The following is a 19,586-nucleotide window of genomic DNA, read 5'->3' as shown; positions in this document are numbered from 1 at the left end:
CACATAAATGAGGTGCTTTTAAATGAACACATATTACACCGAGATTCAATAGAAAGCCCCTATAGGCAGTTTATGCTTTATTGCCAAACCAAATTCACAAATACATAGAAATTTTCAATATGCAATTTACGGTTCCCTTTCAATCTTTTTTCTTATTAATTTTTTTATAAACTATATAATGTATTTTTAGCCCCAGGGGTACAGGTCTGTGAATCGCCAGGTTTACACACTTCACAGCACTCACCACAGCACACACACCCCCACCAATGTCCATAACCCCACCACCCTCTCCTGACCCCCCTCCCCCCAGCAACCCTCAGTCTGTTCTGTGAGATTAAGAGTCTTTTATGGTTTGTCTCCCTCCTGATCCCATCTTGTTTCATTTATTCTTTTCCTACCCCCCAAACCCCCCACATTGCATCTCCACTTCCTCATATCAGGAAGATCATATGATAGTTGTCTTTCTCTGATTGACTTACTTTGCTAAGCATAATACCCTCTAGTTCCATCTACGTTGCCGCAAATGGCAAGATTTCTTTTTTTTTTTTTTTTTTTTTTTTGGCAAGATTTCTTTTGATGGCTGCATAGTAGTAGTCCATTGTGTATATACACCACTCTTCTTTATCCATTCATCTGTTGATGGACATCTAGGTTCTTTCCATAGTTTGGCTATTGCGGACACTGTTACTATAAACATTCGAGTACACATGCCCCTTCGGATCACTACGTTTGTATCTTTAGGGTAAATACCCAGTAGTGCAATTGCTGGGTCACAGGGTAGCTCTGTTTTCAACTTTTTGAAGAGCCTCCATACTGTTTTCCAGAATGGCTGCACCAGCTTGCATTCCCACCAACAGTGTAGGAGGGCTCCCCTTTCTCTGCATCCTCGCTAGCATCTCTCATTTCCTGACTTGTTAATTTTAGCCATTCTGATTGGTGTGAGGTGGTATCTCATTGTGGTTTTGATCTGATATGTCATTTGCGAATATCTTCTCCCATTCTGTCGCTGTCTTTTGGTTTTGTTAACTGTTTCCTTTGCTGTGCAAAAGCTTTTAATCTTGATGAAATCCCAATAGTTCATTTTTGCCCTTGCTTCCCTTGCCTTTGGTGATGTTCCTAGGAAGACGTTGCTGTGGCTGAGGCCCAAGAGGCTGCTGCCTGTGTTCTCCTCAAGGATTTTGATGGATTCCTTTCTCACATTCAGGTCCTTTGTCCATTTTGAGTCTATTTTTGTGTGTGGTGTAAGGAAATGGTCCAGTTTCATTTTTCTGCATGTGGCTGTCCAATTTTCCCAACACCATTTGTTGAACAGACTTTTTTCCACTGGATATTCTTTCCTGCTTTGTTGAAGATTTGTTGACCACAGAGTTGAGGGTCTATTTCTGGGCTCTCTATTCTGTTCCATTGATCTATGTGTCTGTTTTTGTGCCAGTACCATACTGTCTTGATGATGATGGCTTTGTAATAGAGCTTGAAGTCTGGAATTGTGATGCCACCAACTTTGGCTTTCTTTCTCAATATTCCTTTGGCATTTGAGGTCTTTCTGGTTCCATATAAATTTTAGGATTATTTGTTCTATTTCTTTGAAAAAAATGGATGGGATTTTGATAGGGATTGCATTAAATGTGTAAATTGCTTTCAACATTTTGAGGAACCTCCATGTTGTTTTCCAGAGTGGTTGCACCAGCTTGCGTTCCCACTAACAGTGTAGGAGGGTTCCCCTTTCTCCGCATCCTCGCCAGCATCTGTCATTTCCTGACTTGTTAATTGTGTAAACTGCTTCAGGTAGCATAGATATTTTCACAATATTTGTTCCTCCAATCCATGAGCATGGAACATTTTTCCATTTCTTTGTGTCTTCCTCAATTTATTTCATGAGTACAGATAGCTTTCTGAGTATAGATTCTTTGCCTCCTTGGTTAGGTTTATTCCTAGGTATCTTATGGTTTGGGGTGCATTTGTAAATGGGATTGACTCCTTAATTTCTCTTTCTTCTGTCTTGTTGGTGGTATAAAAAAAAATTCAACTGATTTTTGTGCATTGATTTTATATCCTGACACTTTACTGAATTCCTGTACAAATTCTAGCAATTTTGGAGTGAAGTCTTTTTGGGTTTTCCACATATAGTATCATATCATCTGCAAAAAGTTTGACTTCTTTACCGATTTGGATGCCTTTAATTTCTTTTTGTTGTCTGATCGCTGAGGCTAGAACTTCTAGTACTATGTTGAATAGCAGTGGTGATAATGGACATCCCTGCCGTGTTCCTGACCTTAGCGGAAAAGCTTTCAGTTTTTCTCCATTGAGAATGATATTTGCACTGGGTTTTTCATAGACGGCTTTGATAATATTGAGGTATGTGCCCTCTATCCCTACACTTTGAAGAGTTTTAATCAGGAAGGGATGCTGCACTTTGTCAAATGCTTTTTCAGCATCTATTGAGAGTATCATATGGTTCTTGTTCTTTCTTTTATTAATGTATTGTATCACATTGATTGATTTGCGGATGTAGAACCAACCTTGCAGCCCTGGAATAAATCCCACTTGGTCGTGGTGAACAATCCTTTTAATGTACTATTGAATCCTATTTTGGTGAGAATTTTCGCATCTGTGCTCATCAAGGATATTGGTCTGTAATTCTCTTTTTTGATAGGATCCTTGTCTGGTTTGGGGATCAAGGTGATGCTGGCCTCATAAAATGAGTTTGGACGTTTTCCTTCCATTTCTATTTTTTTGGAACAGTTTCAGGAGAATAGGCCCCCCCCCTTTTTTTTTTTTAAAGATTTTATTTATTTATTTGACAGAGAGAGAGATCACAAGTAGGCAGAGAGTCAAGCAGAGAGAGAAGGGGAAGCAGGCTCCCTGCTGAGCAGAGAGCCCGATGTGGGGCTTGATCCCACAACACTGAGATCATGACCCGAGCCGAAGGCAGTGGCTTAATCCACTGAGCCACCCAGGTGCCCCAGAATAGGCCCTTTTAATCTTTTAAAAGATTAAGAAAAAACAGCACTCTTCCTGGATTGTGTATTTTTGCAGGTTCGGGCAACAAAACTCCTCATTAATAACAAAATACTTTCTAGGAGCCAAAGGAATATCCAAACATTTATTAAATGCTGTGCTGTATAGAAAATCCTTAAGTAAATCTTTTTTCTCTTAATTTTCATCCAAGAAACAGTACAAAGCAAGTTTGAAAATTCATGAATGCTTAATGACTTATTAAATGACACAAATGTTTAACTGTCCTAATCGTGTGCTCTTAACTATTTCAATGGACCCTCAAGCCAAAAAGAAAACGTAACTATTCTTTATCAAATTTTAAAATCCAACTGTTACATAAAATATTCTTGAAAGAACAGATTTAAATAGCCAATTTTAAAGAGACATGAAATAAAAAGTTGTCCCTGATGTTACATAGAACATTTACTTACTCCCACATTCGTCTTTAGTTCCTTCCAATCCAGTTTGTCTGGTGACTATGTTAACTTCATCTGGCGCTTGGGGTATTTCCAGAGTGTCAGGTGCCCCAATTATATCATCAATGGTTGTTTCCAGTAATTCTGGACTATCTAGCAAATCAATATTCAGAGGCAAGCTGTAACGGTGAAAGAAGACTAACTTAGACCGAGAAATGTATCATGAATTTAAATACTAACAAAAATACTTGTTGGGTAAAAAAAAAATCCATGTAAGAGGCTGCATCCCAATTGGTTTAGTTATCTGTCAAAACCTTTTGGGCAGACTTCTTTTCCAGCCAAAAATGGTGCAAAAGGGACAAGATTTAGCATCCATCCCCTCCACCCTAAAATAACCTAAGGGGTAAAAAAAAAAAAAAAAAGAAATTATTTTCAAGGTATTTAGACATCAGATAACAGATTCAGGAAACAAAAAAGGTAAGCCCTATGACGGCCTTCAGAGAATTTCCACACAGTGGTGCAGAAAAGGTGAAATGAGGCAGAACATGGAGGAGTCCCTTAACTGAGAATCTAGAAAGACTAAGGGAGATAAAGCACCAGAAGGGAGAGAGCAGCACTTCAAGGAGAGAATCCTGAGGATCTGCAGAGGGTCCCCAGCAATATTCAGCAGACCAACAGAGAATACGTGTGAGGAAACTCCCTTAGGCTGGGGAATCAATCATCCAACAGGATTTCCTCTCTCCCTTTGGCTGGAAAAAGAACTAGTGGCACTCACAATGGGCCACAGTGCCTGTTCCCACACTGTAAAAATATATAATTCACAAGGCACTGAATATTCAGAAAGATCTTGCCTCAGTAGTGGAGAATAATGGCAACAGGCCCACCTAACACATAATAAAAGGAAGACCTGAAAGGACCAAACTGTTTCCAAGTAGTAACTGCATCCTAAAACAAAGCTCAAGAAGATTTAGAGGACTATAAAATTATCTAGCATCCAACAAAGTAAATTTCACAATATCAGGCATACACTGAAAAATTACCAGAATGCAAAGAGGCAGAAAAAAGATATCCCATATTTAAAAGAATAATCAATCAATAGAAACTAACATCAGAATTCGCAGAGAAAGACATTCTGCATCCCATATGTTCACAAAGTTAAGCAGAGACAGAGAAAATATAATAAGAGACCCAAATCAAACTTCTTGAGAGCATGGAGATGAAAAATATATTGACTAGGATTGACAGCAGATTTGACATTAGAAAAGGTACTGAATTTGAAACCAGAGCAACAGAAATTATACAAAATAAAACACACAGAGAAAAAAGAATCCCTCCCAAATGAAAAGAATATCAGTTAACTGTGGGACAACTTCAAGCAGTGTACTGTGTAAGTAACTTGGATCCCAAAGTGGGAATGGGACCAAATAAATTTTTAAGGAAATAATGGCTGAAGTTTTCCTGAAGTTGGTGAAACAAATAAACCCACATATCCTAGAAACTTTAAAAAACCCTAAACACAAGCAATATGAAGGAAACTCACCTAAGCACATCATAATCAAACTGCTTAAAACCAATGATAAAAAGAAAATCTTGAAAGCAGCCTAAGGCATTATATGTTCAAAGGAATAAAGATAAAGATGACAGCAGATTTCTCATCAGGAGTAATACATGCTGGAGGGCAGAAGGGGAACATCTTGAAATCACTGAAAGAAAAAAATATCAACCCAAATTTTATAGCCAGCAAAAACCAAAAAACAAAACCCTATTTAAAAAACAAAGAAGGGGGCGCCTGGGTGGCTCAGTGGGTTAAGCCGCTGCCTTCGGCTCAGGTCATGATCTCAGGGTCCTGGGATCCAGCCCCGCGTCGGGCTCTCTGCTCAGCAGGGAGCCTGCTTCTTCCTCTCTCTCTCTCTGCCTGCCTCTCTGCCTACTTGTGATCTCTCTCTGTCAAATAAATAAATAAAAATCTTTAAAAAAAAAAAAAGAAAAAGTTAGGCATATACCAAAGGAAAACAAAAACATATGTCCACCAAAAAATGTGTACACAAATGTTCACAGCAGCATTATACGTTACAGCCAAAAAGTGGAAGCAACTCAAATGCCCATCAACTAGGAATGGAGAAATAAAATGTGGTATAACCATAGAAGGGAATACTAACCAGCAATAAAAAGGTGTGAAGTACTGACGCATGCTACAACATGGATCACCCTTGAAAACATGACATTAAAGGGAAAAGGCCAGACACAAAATACAATCTATGAGTGCATTTACATGAGATGTCCAGGACAGGCAAATCCATAAAGACCAGAAGTAGATTTGTGGCTGCCAGAGGCTGGAGGAGGAATCAGGGCAGAATGCAGACTGATTCCTGTGGTATAAGCCATGAAATTAAGATTCAATATTAAGTGCTGTCTTGACACTTTGGGCCTCACAGGGCCCCAAATGCACTCCCCTGCTCTTACCAGATATGGTCCCTCCACCCCCTCACTCCCATCCAGTGGAAAAGATCCCCAGGCACCTGGCTGGCTCAGTCAGTAGAGCTTGTGACTCTTAACCTTGGGGTTTGAGTTTGAGCCCCACACTGGGTGTAGAGATTACTTAAAAACAAAATCTTAAAAAAGAAGAGAAAAGTTTTCTATCTAGCTATACCAGCTGTATTCTACCTGGTTCTTAATGAATTTTACTTCCCTGCCAGCCTGTGAAATTATTCAAACAAGTAATCACATCTTCTGGTGGAAACCAGAGGTCACCTCATCCTCATGTTACTATAAAGCCTGCCTCCCACAGCTCATGCTTATTCACTGTGCCCCCAGGTAGAACTCCCACATGGGCCTGTATGTTGTAAGGTTTTCCCCTCCCTTGAGCTATGAATATATATGACTAACAAACTGCTGTCTATCTCATCTGTCCAGTGTTGGGTGTTGTATGTTCAGCCATTTTGTAGTATTTAGGGTAGGAGATGCCTTCTCTGTAAGGGTGAACAGGAATTGTTCAAAACAATTGCTAAAGGGTATGGGGTTTCTTCTAGGGGGACAAAAATATCCTAAAATAAAACTGTGATAAAAGGCGGCACAATCCTATGAATGTCCTAAAAAACACTGAATGTTCACTTTAAATGGTGAATGCTCACTTTAAATGGTGAATGCTATAGAATGTAAATTATATCTTAAAAAAGCACAAAAGTCAAAATAAAAAGTCATTCATACAAAAGAATTGATGACCAAGGACCTGCACTAAAAATATATTAAAGGAAAACCTACAGACAGAAGTAAAATGAACACTGTATAATGGGATTTATAACATATGTAAAAGTAAAAATGTTTGAGAAATGAAAATTAAAAGGCTAGGGAGTAGAAATGTAAGTACCCTACAGTAAGGTTCTTATACTATATATGAAATGGTATAATATCCCTTAAATGTAGACTGTGGTAAGTTGTTTACACTAATGCAATCATTAAAGCAAAAACAAAACAACACAAAACAAAAATACACAGAGTTATAGATTAGGACTGAAGAAAAGACATAAATGGAATTTTTTAAAAAAACCTAATTAATGAAAAAGAAGGCAGAAAGAGAGGAAGACAGGAATAAGAAACATGGGACAAAGAGGAAAAAACAAAGATGACAAACTTAAACTTAATCATAGCAATAATCATAATACATGGAAATGGTCTAACACACTAATATTTAAGTGCAGAGATTGTCATATAAGATTTGAAAATGAAAATTCAATTATATACTGCCTATTTAAACAATTTAAGTATGAAGAAACAAAGAGATTAAAAATAAAAAGAAATTTTAAAATGAAAATTTAAAAAAATGAAAATATAAAGATAGAAAAAGATATATCAAGCTAACACTAGTTGAAAGAAAACCTGACTAAATATATTGATATCAGAGTAGAGTTCAGAGCAGAGAACAGTACTTAACATGAAGATGATCATTGTATCAGGATAAAGGAGTACTTTAATCCAGAGAACAATACTAAATATTTATGAACTTAATGACAAAGCTTCAAAATACATGAAGCTAAAACTCAAAGACCTACAAAGAGTAATGGGACAAATCAATAATTACAACTAAAGATTTCAATACTCCATTTCAATAACTAATAGAACAACCAAGCAGAAAATCAGCAAGAATATAATAGACTTAAACAACACTAACCACAACTTTACCTAATTAACATTTATAGAACACTACATCCAACACAGCAAAATACATGTTTTTCTCAAGTACAAACAGAATAACCATTAAGACCATATTCTGGGCCATAAAATAAGATTCAATAGGTTCAAAAGGATTCAGTCATATAAAATATAACATATGTTCTTTGACCAGAACAGAATTAAATTAGAACTCCAAAACAGAAAGATACTTGGAAAATCCTCCAATATTTGGAAAATATATAAGGCAATGCTAAATTACGAATGGCTCAAAAAAGATTCCAAAGGAAAGACTGGAAAAGTATTTTGAATTAAATAAAAATGAAAGCGTAACATATTCAAATTTGTAGGATCCCACTAAAGTAATACTTAGAGAAATTATTTATAGTACTAAATATCTATATTTGAAAAGAAGGAAATTCTCTTGGGAAATCAGTGACCTAAGCTTATACTTTGATAAACTACAAAGAGATGAACAAATTAAATGCAAAGGAAGAGGAAGGTAGAAAATAATGAGTATCAAAAGAAAACAATAGAGAAAACGAATTAAACCAAGAGCTAGTTCTTTGAGAAACTTAACATAACTGATATCCTCTAGCTAAACTGGTAAGGAAAAAATGAGTATTTATTTACTAACATCAGGAAATGAGAAAGGTGACATCATTATAAATCCTACATATATTAAAATGGTATAAGAGGGGCATCTGGTTGGCTTAGTCAGTGGAGCATGTAGCTCTTGATCTTGGGGTCGTGAGTTCAAGCCCCATGTTGGCTGTAGAGCTTACTGTAAAATAAATAAATAAAATGGCATAAGGGAACATTAGAAACTTGACACCAATACGTTCAACAACTTAGATAATAAGGAAAAACTCCCTGAAAAGTACAAATGACCAAAGCTTACTACAGAACACACAAAATCTGAATAGACACATATAAGAAACTGAATTAGTAATTAAAAATCTCACTAAGAAAAACTCAGGCCCAAATGACTTCCCTGGTAAATGCTATCAAATATTTAAAAGAAGAAATAATATCAGTCTTCAACAAACTATTTCCGAAATAGAGGAAGAGGCAACATTCCCTGACTCATTCTAGGAGACCATTACTACCTTAATAATGAACCATGCCAAAGACATGAAAAGAAGTTAAGTAAGAAATAAAAAGGATTGGCCACCATGACCAAGTGGGATTTACCCAAGGAAAACAAAGTTGGTTTAACATTCCAAAATCAATTAAGGTAATGTATCATATTAGCAGAAGAAAAACACATGATCATCTCAACAGAGGCAGAAAATGCATTTGACAAATTCAACACCATTCATGGTAAAAACTCTTTAACAAACAAGGAATAGATAAAACATCCTAATCTGATAAAGGCACTTACAAAATACCAACAACTAAGATCACATTTAATGACAGAATGACTGAATGCTTTCTTCCATAAGACAGAAAATTCTGCTCAACACTGTACTAAAGGTTCTAACTTAATGGAGTAAGAAAAAAAAAAAAAAAGGAAAAGAATAGAAAAGTAAATCAAGGATACCCAGGCTGGAAAGAAAAGGTTAAAAAAAAAAAAGAGGTTTTTACATGCAGATGACAGAATCCTAGATTTCCTAGAGTCCTAGAAAGTATTAAATTAAGTTCAGCAAAGTTGAAGGATACAAGATCAATATACAAAAATCAAGTATATCTGTATACTATGCAATGAAAAACAGGAAGTTGAAATTAAAACAATTCCATTTACAGTATCACAAAGAATAAAAACTTAAGAATAAATTTAATAAAGGACAGGCAGGACTTGTATACTTAAAACTATAATAAATAAATTAATGGTGATCTAAATAAATGAAAAGACATTTCATGTGCATGAAGTGGAACACTAACATTGTCAAGATAGGAATTCTTTCCAAATTGATCTACAAACTCAATGCATTCAAGATCTAATTTCCAGCATGCTTTTTTTTTTTTGGTAGAAACTGATAAGCCAATCCTAAAATTTATATAGAAACTCAAAAAAGCTATAATAGCTTTTTAATAATAAGAGTTGGAGGATATACACCACCAGATTTAAAAACTTACTTTAAGTCCCAGTAACCAAGAGAGTGGTACCAACACAAAGACAGACATGTGAATCAACAGAAAAGAATTAAGAGCTCAGAATTTCTTACATTTTTGGTTGATTTTTGCCAGCACAAATCAATGGAGAAAAGAATAATCTTTTTAAAAAATGCTGCCAGACAACTAAATATATATGCAAATGAAGTTAGACCTTTACCTCACACCACACTTAAAAATTAAATCAAAATGGGTAACAGTCCTAAGCATTAAGAGCTAAAACTGCCAAATATTTCATGAAAACATACAGGAAAAAAGTATTTTGAGTTTGAGGTGGCAAAATGTTCTTAGGATATGACACCAAAGGTACAATCCATAAAAGAAAAAAACTTGATAAGCTAGACTTTATCACAATAAAATGTCTGAGTTTCAAAAGACACTATATGGCGGGGTGCTTGGATGGCTCAACTGATTAAGTATCCAACTCTTGGTTTCAGCTCAGGTCATGATCTCAGGGTCATGAGATCCAGCCCCACATAGGGCTCTGTGCTCAGCAGGGCGTCTAAGAGACTCCAGAGACTTAAAGAGTCTCTCTCTCAGCCCTCTACTTCTGCCCCTCCCTCTGCTTGCATGCACTCTCAAATAAAATAAATAAAATCTTAAAAAAAAAAAAAAAGATACAATATGGAAGTGAAAACAGAAGGCAAAGATTAGTAGAAAATTTTTACAAATGATAAATCTGATAAAGGACAAGAATCCAAAATATACAAAGAACTCTTATAATAATAAAAAGACAAGTAACCCATATAAAAATGGGCAAAAGGCTGAACAGACCTTTCTCCAGACAATATACAAATAGCTGATAAGCACATTAAAAGATTCTCAGTATCACCAGCCCTCGGGAAAATGCAAATCAAAACCACAATGAGATACCACAATTCACTCATTACAGTGGCTATAATAAAAAAGACAAAATAACAAGTGTTAGAGAGGATATGGAAATACTGGAACCCTCATGTATTTCCACTCTGGAAAACAGTCTGCCAATACCTCAAAAAGTTAAAATGTAAATTTATCATACAATCCAGCAATTTTCCTCCTAGGAGTCTAGCCAAGAGAAATGATACCTTATGTCCACAAAAAGACATATACAGGAATGTTCATAACATTATTCATAGTAGCCCAAAGAAACAATCCAAATTTCCACAAACTTGTGAACAGATAAACAAAATGTGTATATCCATACAATGGACTATTACTTGGCAATTAAAAGGAACAGACTAAGATCCATGGATGAACCTCAAAACACCCTTAGGCACACCTCAGTGGCTCAGTTGGTTAAGCATCTGACACTTGATTTCAGCTTGATCTCAGGGTTGAGATTGAGCCCCATGTTGGACTCTGCCCTGGGCATGGAACCTGCCTAAGATGCTCTCTTTTCTCTACCTCTGCCCCTCCCCCTCCCTCTTTCTAAAAATAAGTAAAAATAATAAAAACAGTATTCTTAAAAAAACAGCAACATATTATGTTAGATGAATAAGTCAGATATAAACCTCTGCATACTGCATAATTCCATTTATATGAAATGTCTAGAAAAGGCAATTACAGAAACTGAAAGATCAGTGGCTGCCTGATGGAATGGGAAGGTAGAAGTGTTATTATTTTTTTAAGATTTTATTTATTTATTTGACAGAGAGAGAGAGATCACAAGTAGGCAGAGAGGCAGGCAGAGAGAGAGGGAAGCAGGCTCCCTGCTGAGCAGTGAGCCCGATGCAGGGCTCGATCCCAGGACCCTGAGATCATGACCTGAGCCAAAGGCAGAGGCTTTAACCCACTGAGCTACCCAGGCACCCCACAGGAGCCATTATTTAAGTGTAGACCAGTACAAGGGAACTTTTTGGGATGATGAAAATATTCCAAAACTGGACTGTGGTGATGACTGTACAATTCCATACATTTCTAAATATAATGAAATTGTACACTTAACAGTAAATGAATTCTAATATTTTAAAATGTCTCAATAAAGTGAAAAAAAAAAACCTTAGCTAAACTCAGAATTTAGAAACTAGACATTATCTAGTTCAGCAAAAGTACAAGATACAAGATCAATAAATAAAAATCAACCATGTATCTATATACTAGGAATAAACAAGAAACTAAAATGAAGGAACAATGCCATTTAGAAACCCAACGTATTCTAAATGTGCTGTTTTTTTAAAGAACCAGAGACTCTCAACCCAATTCCTCTACTGTGGGAAAACTCAAAGCTTTGATCATTTTTTTTTTCATCTAATACTGCGTTAGAGCAAAGCAAAGGAACTGCCATTGTTTAGAAGGCTCCAACTTTTCCTACAAGAATGAAATCCACGTTTCACTTACGTATCTTGTGCCTGGGATCCAAGTAAAACAGTAGTTCTTTTAAAAACTATTAAAAGAGGTAGTAAGAACAATGACAATTTCTGTACAAGAGATCTGTGTCCCAGTGCTATCTCTGCAACCACCCAGCTCTACAACTTTGGACAAACCACTTTATCTTGGTTTTCAAAATGTGTTCTACAGACCCCAAAGGATTCCAGACACATGTGACTTATCTATGGGTATGGAAACAGTGGTGTTCTTTTGGTCTCCTCACGATGATCTTCTCATGATGTTTATTTAGAATTCCAGGCAGGTTTAATTCAAAGGATTTCTTGGCTAGCACTAATTTGAAACCACTGGAGCAAAGGCATTGAGGCATTGTTCATCTTTAACACTGAAACTATAAAAGCCTTTTAGTGTAAAACCATCTCATTAGCTTGTTTTCAAGTCTTTTTCCATTGTTCCAATTGTTATCTTCCCTAAGAGTGAATCAGTGTCACTTGTGGTTTTTGTTTTTTTTTAAATAACATCATCAAAAGAAGAGGTGACAGTGGTGATAGAAGAACAGAAGCAACAAAAATACCGGAATATTAGAATTTGTTGAAGCTGGTTAATGAACATATTACAGTTCATTATATGTTCTCTATACTTCATGTAATTTTGAAATTTTCAGTCGGTTAACCATCCCACTCTTGGTTTCGGCTCAGGTCATGATCTCAGGGTTATGAGACTGAGCCCCATGTCAGGCTCTGCATTCAGTGCAGAGTCTACTTGAGGGTCTCTCCCTCTCCTCCTGCCTCTCCCCCCACTCATGTGCACACACACATGAAAAACAAAAAGTTGAGAGGGGAAAAAAAAAATGCTTGTGTTTCCTTGAGCCAGGTAGAAGTCCGGCTTAAAGCCCATTCAATGAAAATACACCCATGAGACAAAATGTACCAAGGTAAGATGACCCACACAATACAAGTGTACTTTTTTTTTTAAAGATTTTATTTATTTGTCAGAGGGAGAGAGAGCGAACACAAGCAGGGGGAGTGTCAGGCAGGGGGAGAAACTGGCTCCCCGTTAAGAAGGGAGCCTCATGACAAGACCCGAAGGCAGTCACCCAAATGACTGAGCCACCCAGGCGCCCCACAAGTGTACTTGAACAAGAGCTGAGCAGGGAATAAAGGAAAGAAGAGTGTTGCCAAAGGTGAAATATGAGGTATCCTGCCTATATGGGGAAGTGATCAGTTCTATGAGGGCCTTTGAAAAAACAAAAACAAAAACAAAAACAATGTTACTAGAGTCTAGTACAAAAGAGATAGCACCTATTTACAGGCAATGACACCATGCTGGGTTATAATAGCACCATGCAAGTAAAACTGCCCCTTTCCTCTTTCTTCTGACAGTAAGTACAAGAGTGAAGAGGAAAAAGTAAAGATTAAAGGAACAAACCACCACCAAATTCCTATCAAAATGAGAAGGAGGGAAGGGGCAATTATTAAATTGGATATAAGGTTAAAATTGGAATTTCTGTAACTTAAAGTATGTTTCAATTACTAAAAACAAGATAATTCTAGGGGCGCCTGAGTGGCTCAATCAGTTCAGCATCTGCCTATGGCTCAGGGTTCTGAGATCGAGTCTCGCATTGGGCTCCCTGCTCAGTGGAAGCCTGCTTCTCCTTCTCCCTCCGTCTCCTGGCTGGGCTCATGGTCTCGCTCTCATTCTCTATCTCAAATAAATAAATAAAATCTTAAAAAAAAAAAAAAAGATGATTCCTATATGTACAAATGAAGAGCTAGGAAGGGAAAAGAAGAGTTGACCTTGCATAGATGAATAGAGTAATCAAAAGAAAGATAAAGCAGAGAAATCAGGCTTTTCCAAAAACAACTCCCATTAATGAACTTGGGCTCAAGCCAGGAGGAACTCAGGATCTAAAAGCAGAAACAGGCACTGAGGTAAAAGGAAAAAAACAAAAAACAAAACCCAACTCTCCCTGGGAGGAATGAAACCCAAGACACCTCAAATGAGACTGTAAACAAGAATCAGACTCACTACTTAAAACAAAGTACTGTGTCTTCTAGATAGGAACAAGAGGCTGAAGAAGCTCAATTCACAAGTCCAGTCTCAAATGAAAAGACAGTGCTTGCCCGCAATGAAGAGAAGAATGAAAAATATCAGGGCGCCTGCGTGGCTCAGGGGGTTGCCTGTCTGCCTTTGGCTCAGGTCAGATCAGGCTGCCTGCTCAGCAGGGAATCTGCTTCTCCAAACCCCTGCCCTTGCACTCTCTCTCTTCCTCTCAAGTAAATAAAATCTTAACAACAACAACAAAAAGAATTAGAAATATCTGTGCAACTAATAATAAGACCACCATACCCTGGCATAAGGACGGGAGGAAACTCTTCTGGAAGATCTTACTGTAAGACCTTCCTCAGAGCTGAGGATTTCAGAAATTCAGGTGGGGGCAATTTCAAAACTGCCTTACTAGGAAGGATAAGGAAAGAAAGAAAGAAAGAAAACCTCTTTAAAATAAGGCAAGTTGATGGCATAAAAACAGACACATAGACCAGTGAAACAGAGTAGACAGCCCAGATATGGACCCTCAACTCTATGGTCAAATGATCTTCGACAAAGCAGGAAAAAATATACAGTGGAAAAAAGACAGTCTCTTCAATAAATGGCGCTGGGAAAATTGGACAGCTATGTATAGAAGAATGAAACTCAACCATTCTCTTACACCATACACAAAGATAAACTCGAAATGGATAAAAGATCTCGACGTGAGGCAGGAATCCATCAGAATTATAGAAAACATAGGCAGTAATCTCTTCAATATCACCACAGCAACTTCTTTCAAGGTATGTCTCCAAAGGCAAAGGAAACAAAACTGAAAATGAACTTTCGGGACTTCATCAAAATAAAAAACTTCTGCACAGCAAAGGAAACAGTCAACAAAACAAAGAGGCAACCCACAGAATGGGAGAAGATATTTGCAAATGACAGAATAGACAAAGGGCTGAAATCCAGGATCTATAAAGAACTCCTCAAACTCAACACTCACAAAACAGATAATCATGTCAAAAAAGGGGCAGAAGACATGAACAGACACTTCTCCAATGAAGACTTACAAATGGCTAACAGACACATGAAAAAATGTTCATCATCACTAGCCATCAGGGAGACTCAAATCAAAATCATACTGAGATACCACCAGTTAGAATGGCCAAAATTAACAAGACAGTAAATAATGTGTTTCACTTATGAAAGTGAAATATGGTTTCACTTATTTGTGGAGCATATGAAATAACACGGAGGACATGGGGAGATGGAGAAGAGAAGGGCATTGGGGGAAATTGGAGGGGGAGACAAACCATGAGAGACTATGGACTTTGAAAAACAATCTGAGAGTTTTGAAGGGGCAGGAGGTGGGAGGTTGGGTGAGCCTGGTGCTGGCTATTATGGAGGGCACATATTGCATGGTACACTGGGTGTGGTACATAAACAATGAATTCTGGTACACTGAAAAGAAATTTTAAAAATTTTTAAATTTTTTTAAAAAAATAAAGCAAGCTGAACTCACAAACAAAAAATTACAAAGCATGGAAAAAAGAAAAGGAAATCATTAAATTTCTCATAAAATCACTTTCTCATAAAATCACTCTAAAGTGACAACATAAGGACACAAAATCACATTCACTTATAAGAAATAAAAAGGTGGAGAGAGAGAAATTTGAAGGGAGTGGAACAGATGAACAAGCTGTCATTGATTAGAAAAATTATAGAAAGCTAAAACCTAATTTTGGCATAGGGAAAAAACTAAGTCATTCCAGAGAACTCAAGAAAACTTGTAAATATTTTCTCTCTTTTCATGGGTTTCTTTTCACTTTCTTGACTGCATCCTTGGAACACAAAGTTTTAATGTTTGATGAATTCCAATTTATTTTTTCTTTTGTCACAGGTGCTTTTGGTGTCCTATCTAAAAAACTATTGCTGGGTCCACGAAAATTTACTCTTGTGTTTTCCTCTAAGACTACTATAGCTCTAACTATTAATTTTATGTCTGTGATCAATTTGGAGTTCATTTTTTTTACATGGCGTGAGACAGGGGTCCAATTTCATCATTTTTTATATGAACATCTCATTGTTCAGCAGAATTTAATAAGTAGTGTTGACATAACAGGAGAACCATTTGGAAACAAACTAGATTCATTATTTATACCTTATACCAAAGTAGTTCTAAGTGGATCCAAGATTACTGATATTAGATAGATGCAGTACTGAAATTACATTATTATATAAGTTACTGATATTATACAGTTAATATCCCCAATATACATTAAAAACTCCTTGAAAATAAAAAAAAAAAAGAACAGCCCTGTTTGAAAAGGCAGGAGATGCTACAAATAAGACTAATTCACAGAAAAAAATGGCTCTTAAACATACAAAAATACATAATAGAAAGAAATAAAAAAAAAACTACACTGAATATATCCATCCTTAATCTTGATCATGGTGTTAATATCACATGCCAAAACTTATCAAACAGTTTGCATTAATTTACCTCATTGTGCATTAAATGTAGCTCAATAAAGCTATAAGGGAAAAAAAATACATTTCATCTCCAATGAAAAGGAATCTAGCAACATCTAGAAAAATTTATATTTACTACCAAAGGAATACCGTAATTACACAGGGAAAAAAAGGAACTAATCCAAGTAAATTTTAAGCTCAGTATTTTATTTACTCTCAGTCTAAAGAGAACTGTGGGGAAATACTGAACTGAACTTAGATTTGTTGTTGACAGTGGTAGGGGTACAGCAATTCTGAAGCTATTTAAGCATGTCTCAAACAAATATGAAATTAATATACTGCTGGTAGTTAGGTTGTTTCTCACTAGGAGATAAGGAAGATAGAAATAAGGAACTAGGGAGGCAAAGAAAAACCCTAGATATTAGATAGGGATTAGAGTTAACAGTATGAATTTATGATTTAAACATACCTATTTTTTTAACTCTATCTACTAAGTCTAGAAGCAATGACATTTACAGGAGCAATGTGCATATCTAATGCCCAGATCTTGAATGCTAAATACTATTTTAACTAAAAGGAATCAGGTTCTTTAAAAAAAAAAAAAAAAAAAAGGCTGAGTTCAGAGCTAAGGCAGGGGAAGTACAAGATGATTGTGGAAGCTCTAATATCAAAAACTAAGGAAGTTCTCAAAAAGTGAGGTGGGGGGCACCTGGGTGGCTCAGTGGGTTAAGCCTCTGCCTTCGGCCCAGGTCATGATCTCAGGGTCCCGGGATCCAGCCCCGCATCGGGCTCTCTGCTCAGCAGGGAGCCTGCTTCCCTCTCTCTCTCTCTCTGCCTGCCTCTCTACCTTCTTGTGATCTCTGTCAAATAAATAAATAAAATCTTTAAAAAAAATAGTGATGAACTATATAACACATTGAATGAAAGAATCTGTGAATCTACATATAAATAGATAAGAAAAAGTTCTACCAACTAACCAATTAATGTAAAATGACAGCAAATCACCATTTTATAACAATCATAGTAACTAATTTTCACCCACTAAGTGAAAGTTTGCTGGGAGACAGAATATTTGCACAAAGTATTCAGTAATTTTTTTAATTACAAAACAAAGATAACTAATGTAGTAGAAAAATCCAATAAACAACCCCTAAACCAAGTCATCTAAAACCAACACTATCAGTAATGGACAAAGCTGCATCAAGTACCTCTGATGTGATGGGCCAAAGATGTATCACATCTGTAGAGATAAGTCGCATGATTCTGCTGTCAAGTGCATAAACGGAATTGAATCATGAAGAATCAATCAGTTAAATCCATATTAGGGACAGTCTATGAAACAATGAACATGTACTACTTAAGAATGCAAATGCTGTGACAGAGAGGCTGAGGAATTGCTGCAGACTAAGACACTCAAGAAGTAAGAGAATGTTAATGTGTCATTCTGAACCGGATCAAAGCAGTTGCTATAAAACACAGTTTTAGGACAAACAGGAAACTTGAACAGTATAGAGTAGGTAATAGCAGTATACTATATTTGACTCGCTGAATGTGGGACAGCCTTGGGGCCATGTAAGAGAATGTTATTCTGTATCCCTCTCTCACTTAAAATCCACCAAAGACTCCCTATTGTAGTTGGAATAAAATCCATTCTTTTTTCTCCTGGCCTACAGGGCCCTCCGTGACTAGGTTCCTTCCTAGCACCCTCAGAATGCTTATCATACAATCCTCTTAATCAAGTTCCATCCACACTGGTTTTCTTTTCTTCTCCTCAAAAACCAACTGACAGGCCTCTATATTATTAGCTGTTATGTCTGCCTGAGATACTCCCTTCTTTCCATAGCTGACTCCCTTATACCACTCATATCTCAACTTAGGTTATCTCTTCAAAAGCCTATCCCTCACCCTGCAGTCACTTACTATGACATGACCCTCCTTCCTTAATAGCATGTTACTATTTGAAATCACGGCATCTGTATCTGTGTATTTATTATTAGCCTCCTTTACTAGAATATATGTCATAAGAGTAGGAGCTTATGTCTTGGTCACTACTGAAGGGACGGTGATAACTTTTTAGTATAAAAACATTATCATCAGGTCAGGAGACACACAAAAACAACTTATTACATTCATTCTGACTCTCAATATTATTATTTCTTTTCAAACTAAACAAAGCAGTAAGACAGGAAGAGAGGGTTTAAGAGGTAGTGAGGGGGTAGGGGCTGGAAGAGTGGGGGGGAGAGCACACACAAGAGAGGGTGAGCACAGAATGTGTACAAGAGGGGAGGTATTAAAAGAACATCTACTGTGGAAGATAGCAGCAAGGGTTTCTCTTCCAACCACTTTCTATCTCAAAACAAATCCCCAAAGTAGCAGGATCCACTAAAACCCATCTTCCAATAAACCTGTGGCTGATAGATTCAAGTTATAAAAGATTTGAATGGTGAACAATCATTTACTTGCTCACTACCACACCCTTGCATTTTAGAACAAACTGTGATGTATCTGAAGGTCATTTATGCCACCTTCTTGTGTGCTGCTGTTACTGAAATTTTCATAGGTAACATCAGATAAAATACTTCCCCCGACTGGTTTGCCAAAGCCACTTCAGGATTTATCTGTAGGTCGCGGCTGGTGCAACAAATCGACCAGGAAACGTGAGGGTAAGAGGATGGTGAAAAGAAATTAAGAGACAAAGAGATGGGGGCAGGAGGGACACTGAGGATGATGTCCAACAGTGTTGATTTTATTCCCCATCTTACAAGCATTTATAAGGCAGACCACAACAGAAGGAGTAATACATCAGTATCTAGTCAGATGACCGCAGGTTTCTATAACAAGTTTACATTAACTACAAGCAAACCTCATGATGCCAGGTAGTCTGGACTAATGCTATTAGCAAGACAATCAACCAGGGAGTGGGTTATGGGAGGTATAGGATCAACAAGGACCAACTAAAAATTCATGACCCTGACCACATTGTTCCCTTCTGTAGGGAGAGGGTGTGGGAAGTCACATAGGCAAGTGCCCAACATATAGCACAGACCCTTTCTCAGTGTTACTCAACTTTCCCGTCCTTAA

At 36.9% G+C, this 19,586-nt stretch overlaps 1 protein-coding gene across 4 annotated transcripts in view; it reads right to left on the bottom strand.

Annotated features, from left to right (window-relative positions):
* The window catches only part of EPB41L5 (erythrocyte membrane protein band 4.1 like 5), a 140,274-nt gene that overhangs the window by 33,478 nt on the left and 87,210 nt on the right, over window positions 1-19,586 (bottom strand). For all 4 annotated transcript variants that reach the window (XM_044242630.1, XM_044242632.1, XM_044242634.1 and 1 more), the window contains one exon: window positions 3,429-3,592. In XM_044242630.1, coding sequence (XP_044098565.1) covers window positions 3,429-3,592 — 164 coding nt within the window. The remainder of the gene's footprint in view (window positions 1-3,428; window positions 3,593-19,586) is intronic.

This window comes from Neovison vison, chromosome 3, assembly GCF_020171115.1.
Source record: "Neovison vison isolate M4711 chromosome 3, ASM_NN_V1, whole genome shotgun sequence".
Lineage (NCBI taxonomy): Eukaryota > Metazoa > Chordata > Mammalia > Carnivora > Mustelidae > Neogale > Neogale vison.
The sequence above is the reverse complement of the archived record's forward strand: the minus strand, read 5'-3'. Positions and strand labels throughout refer to the sequence as shown.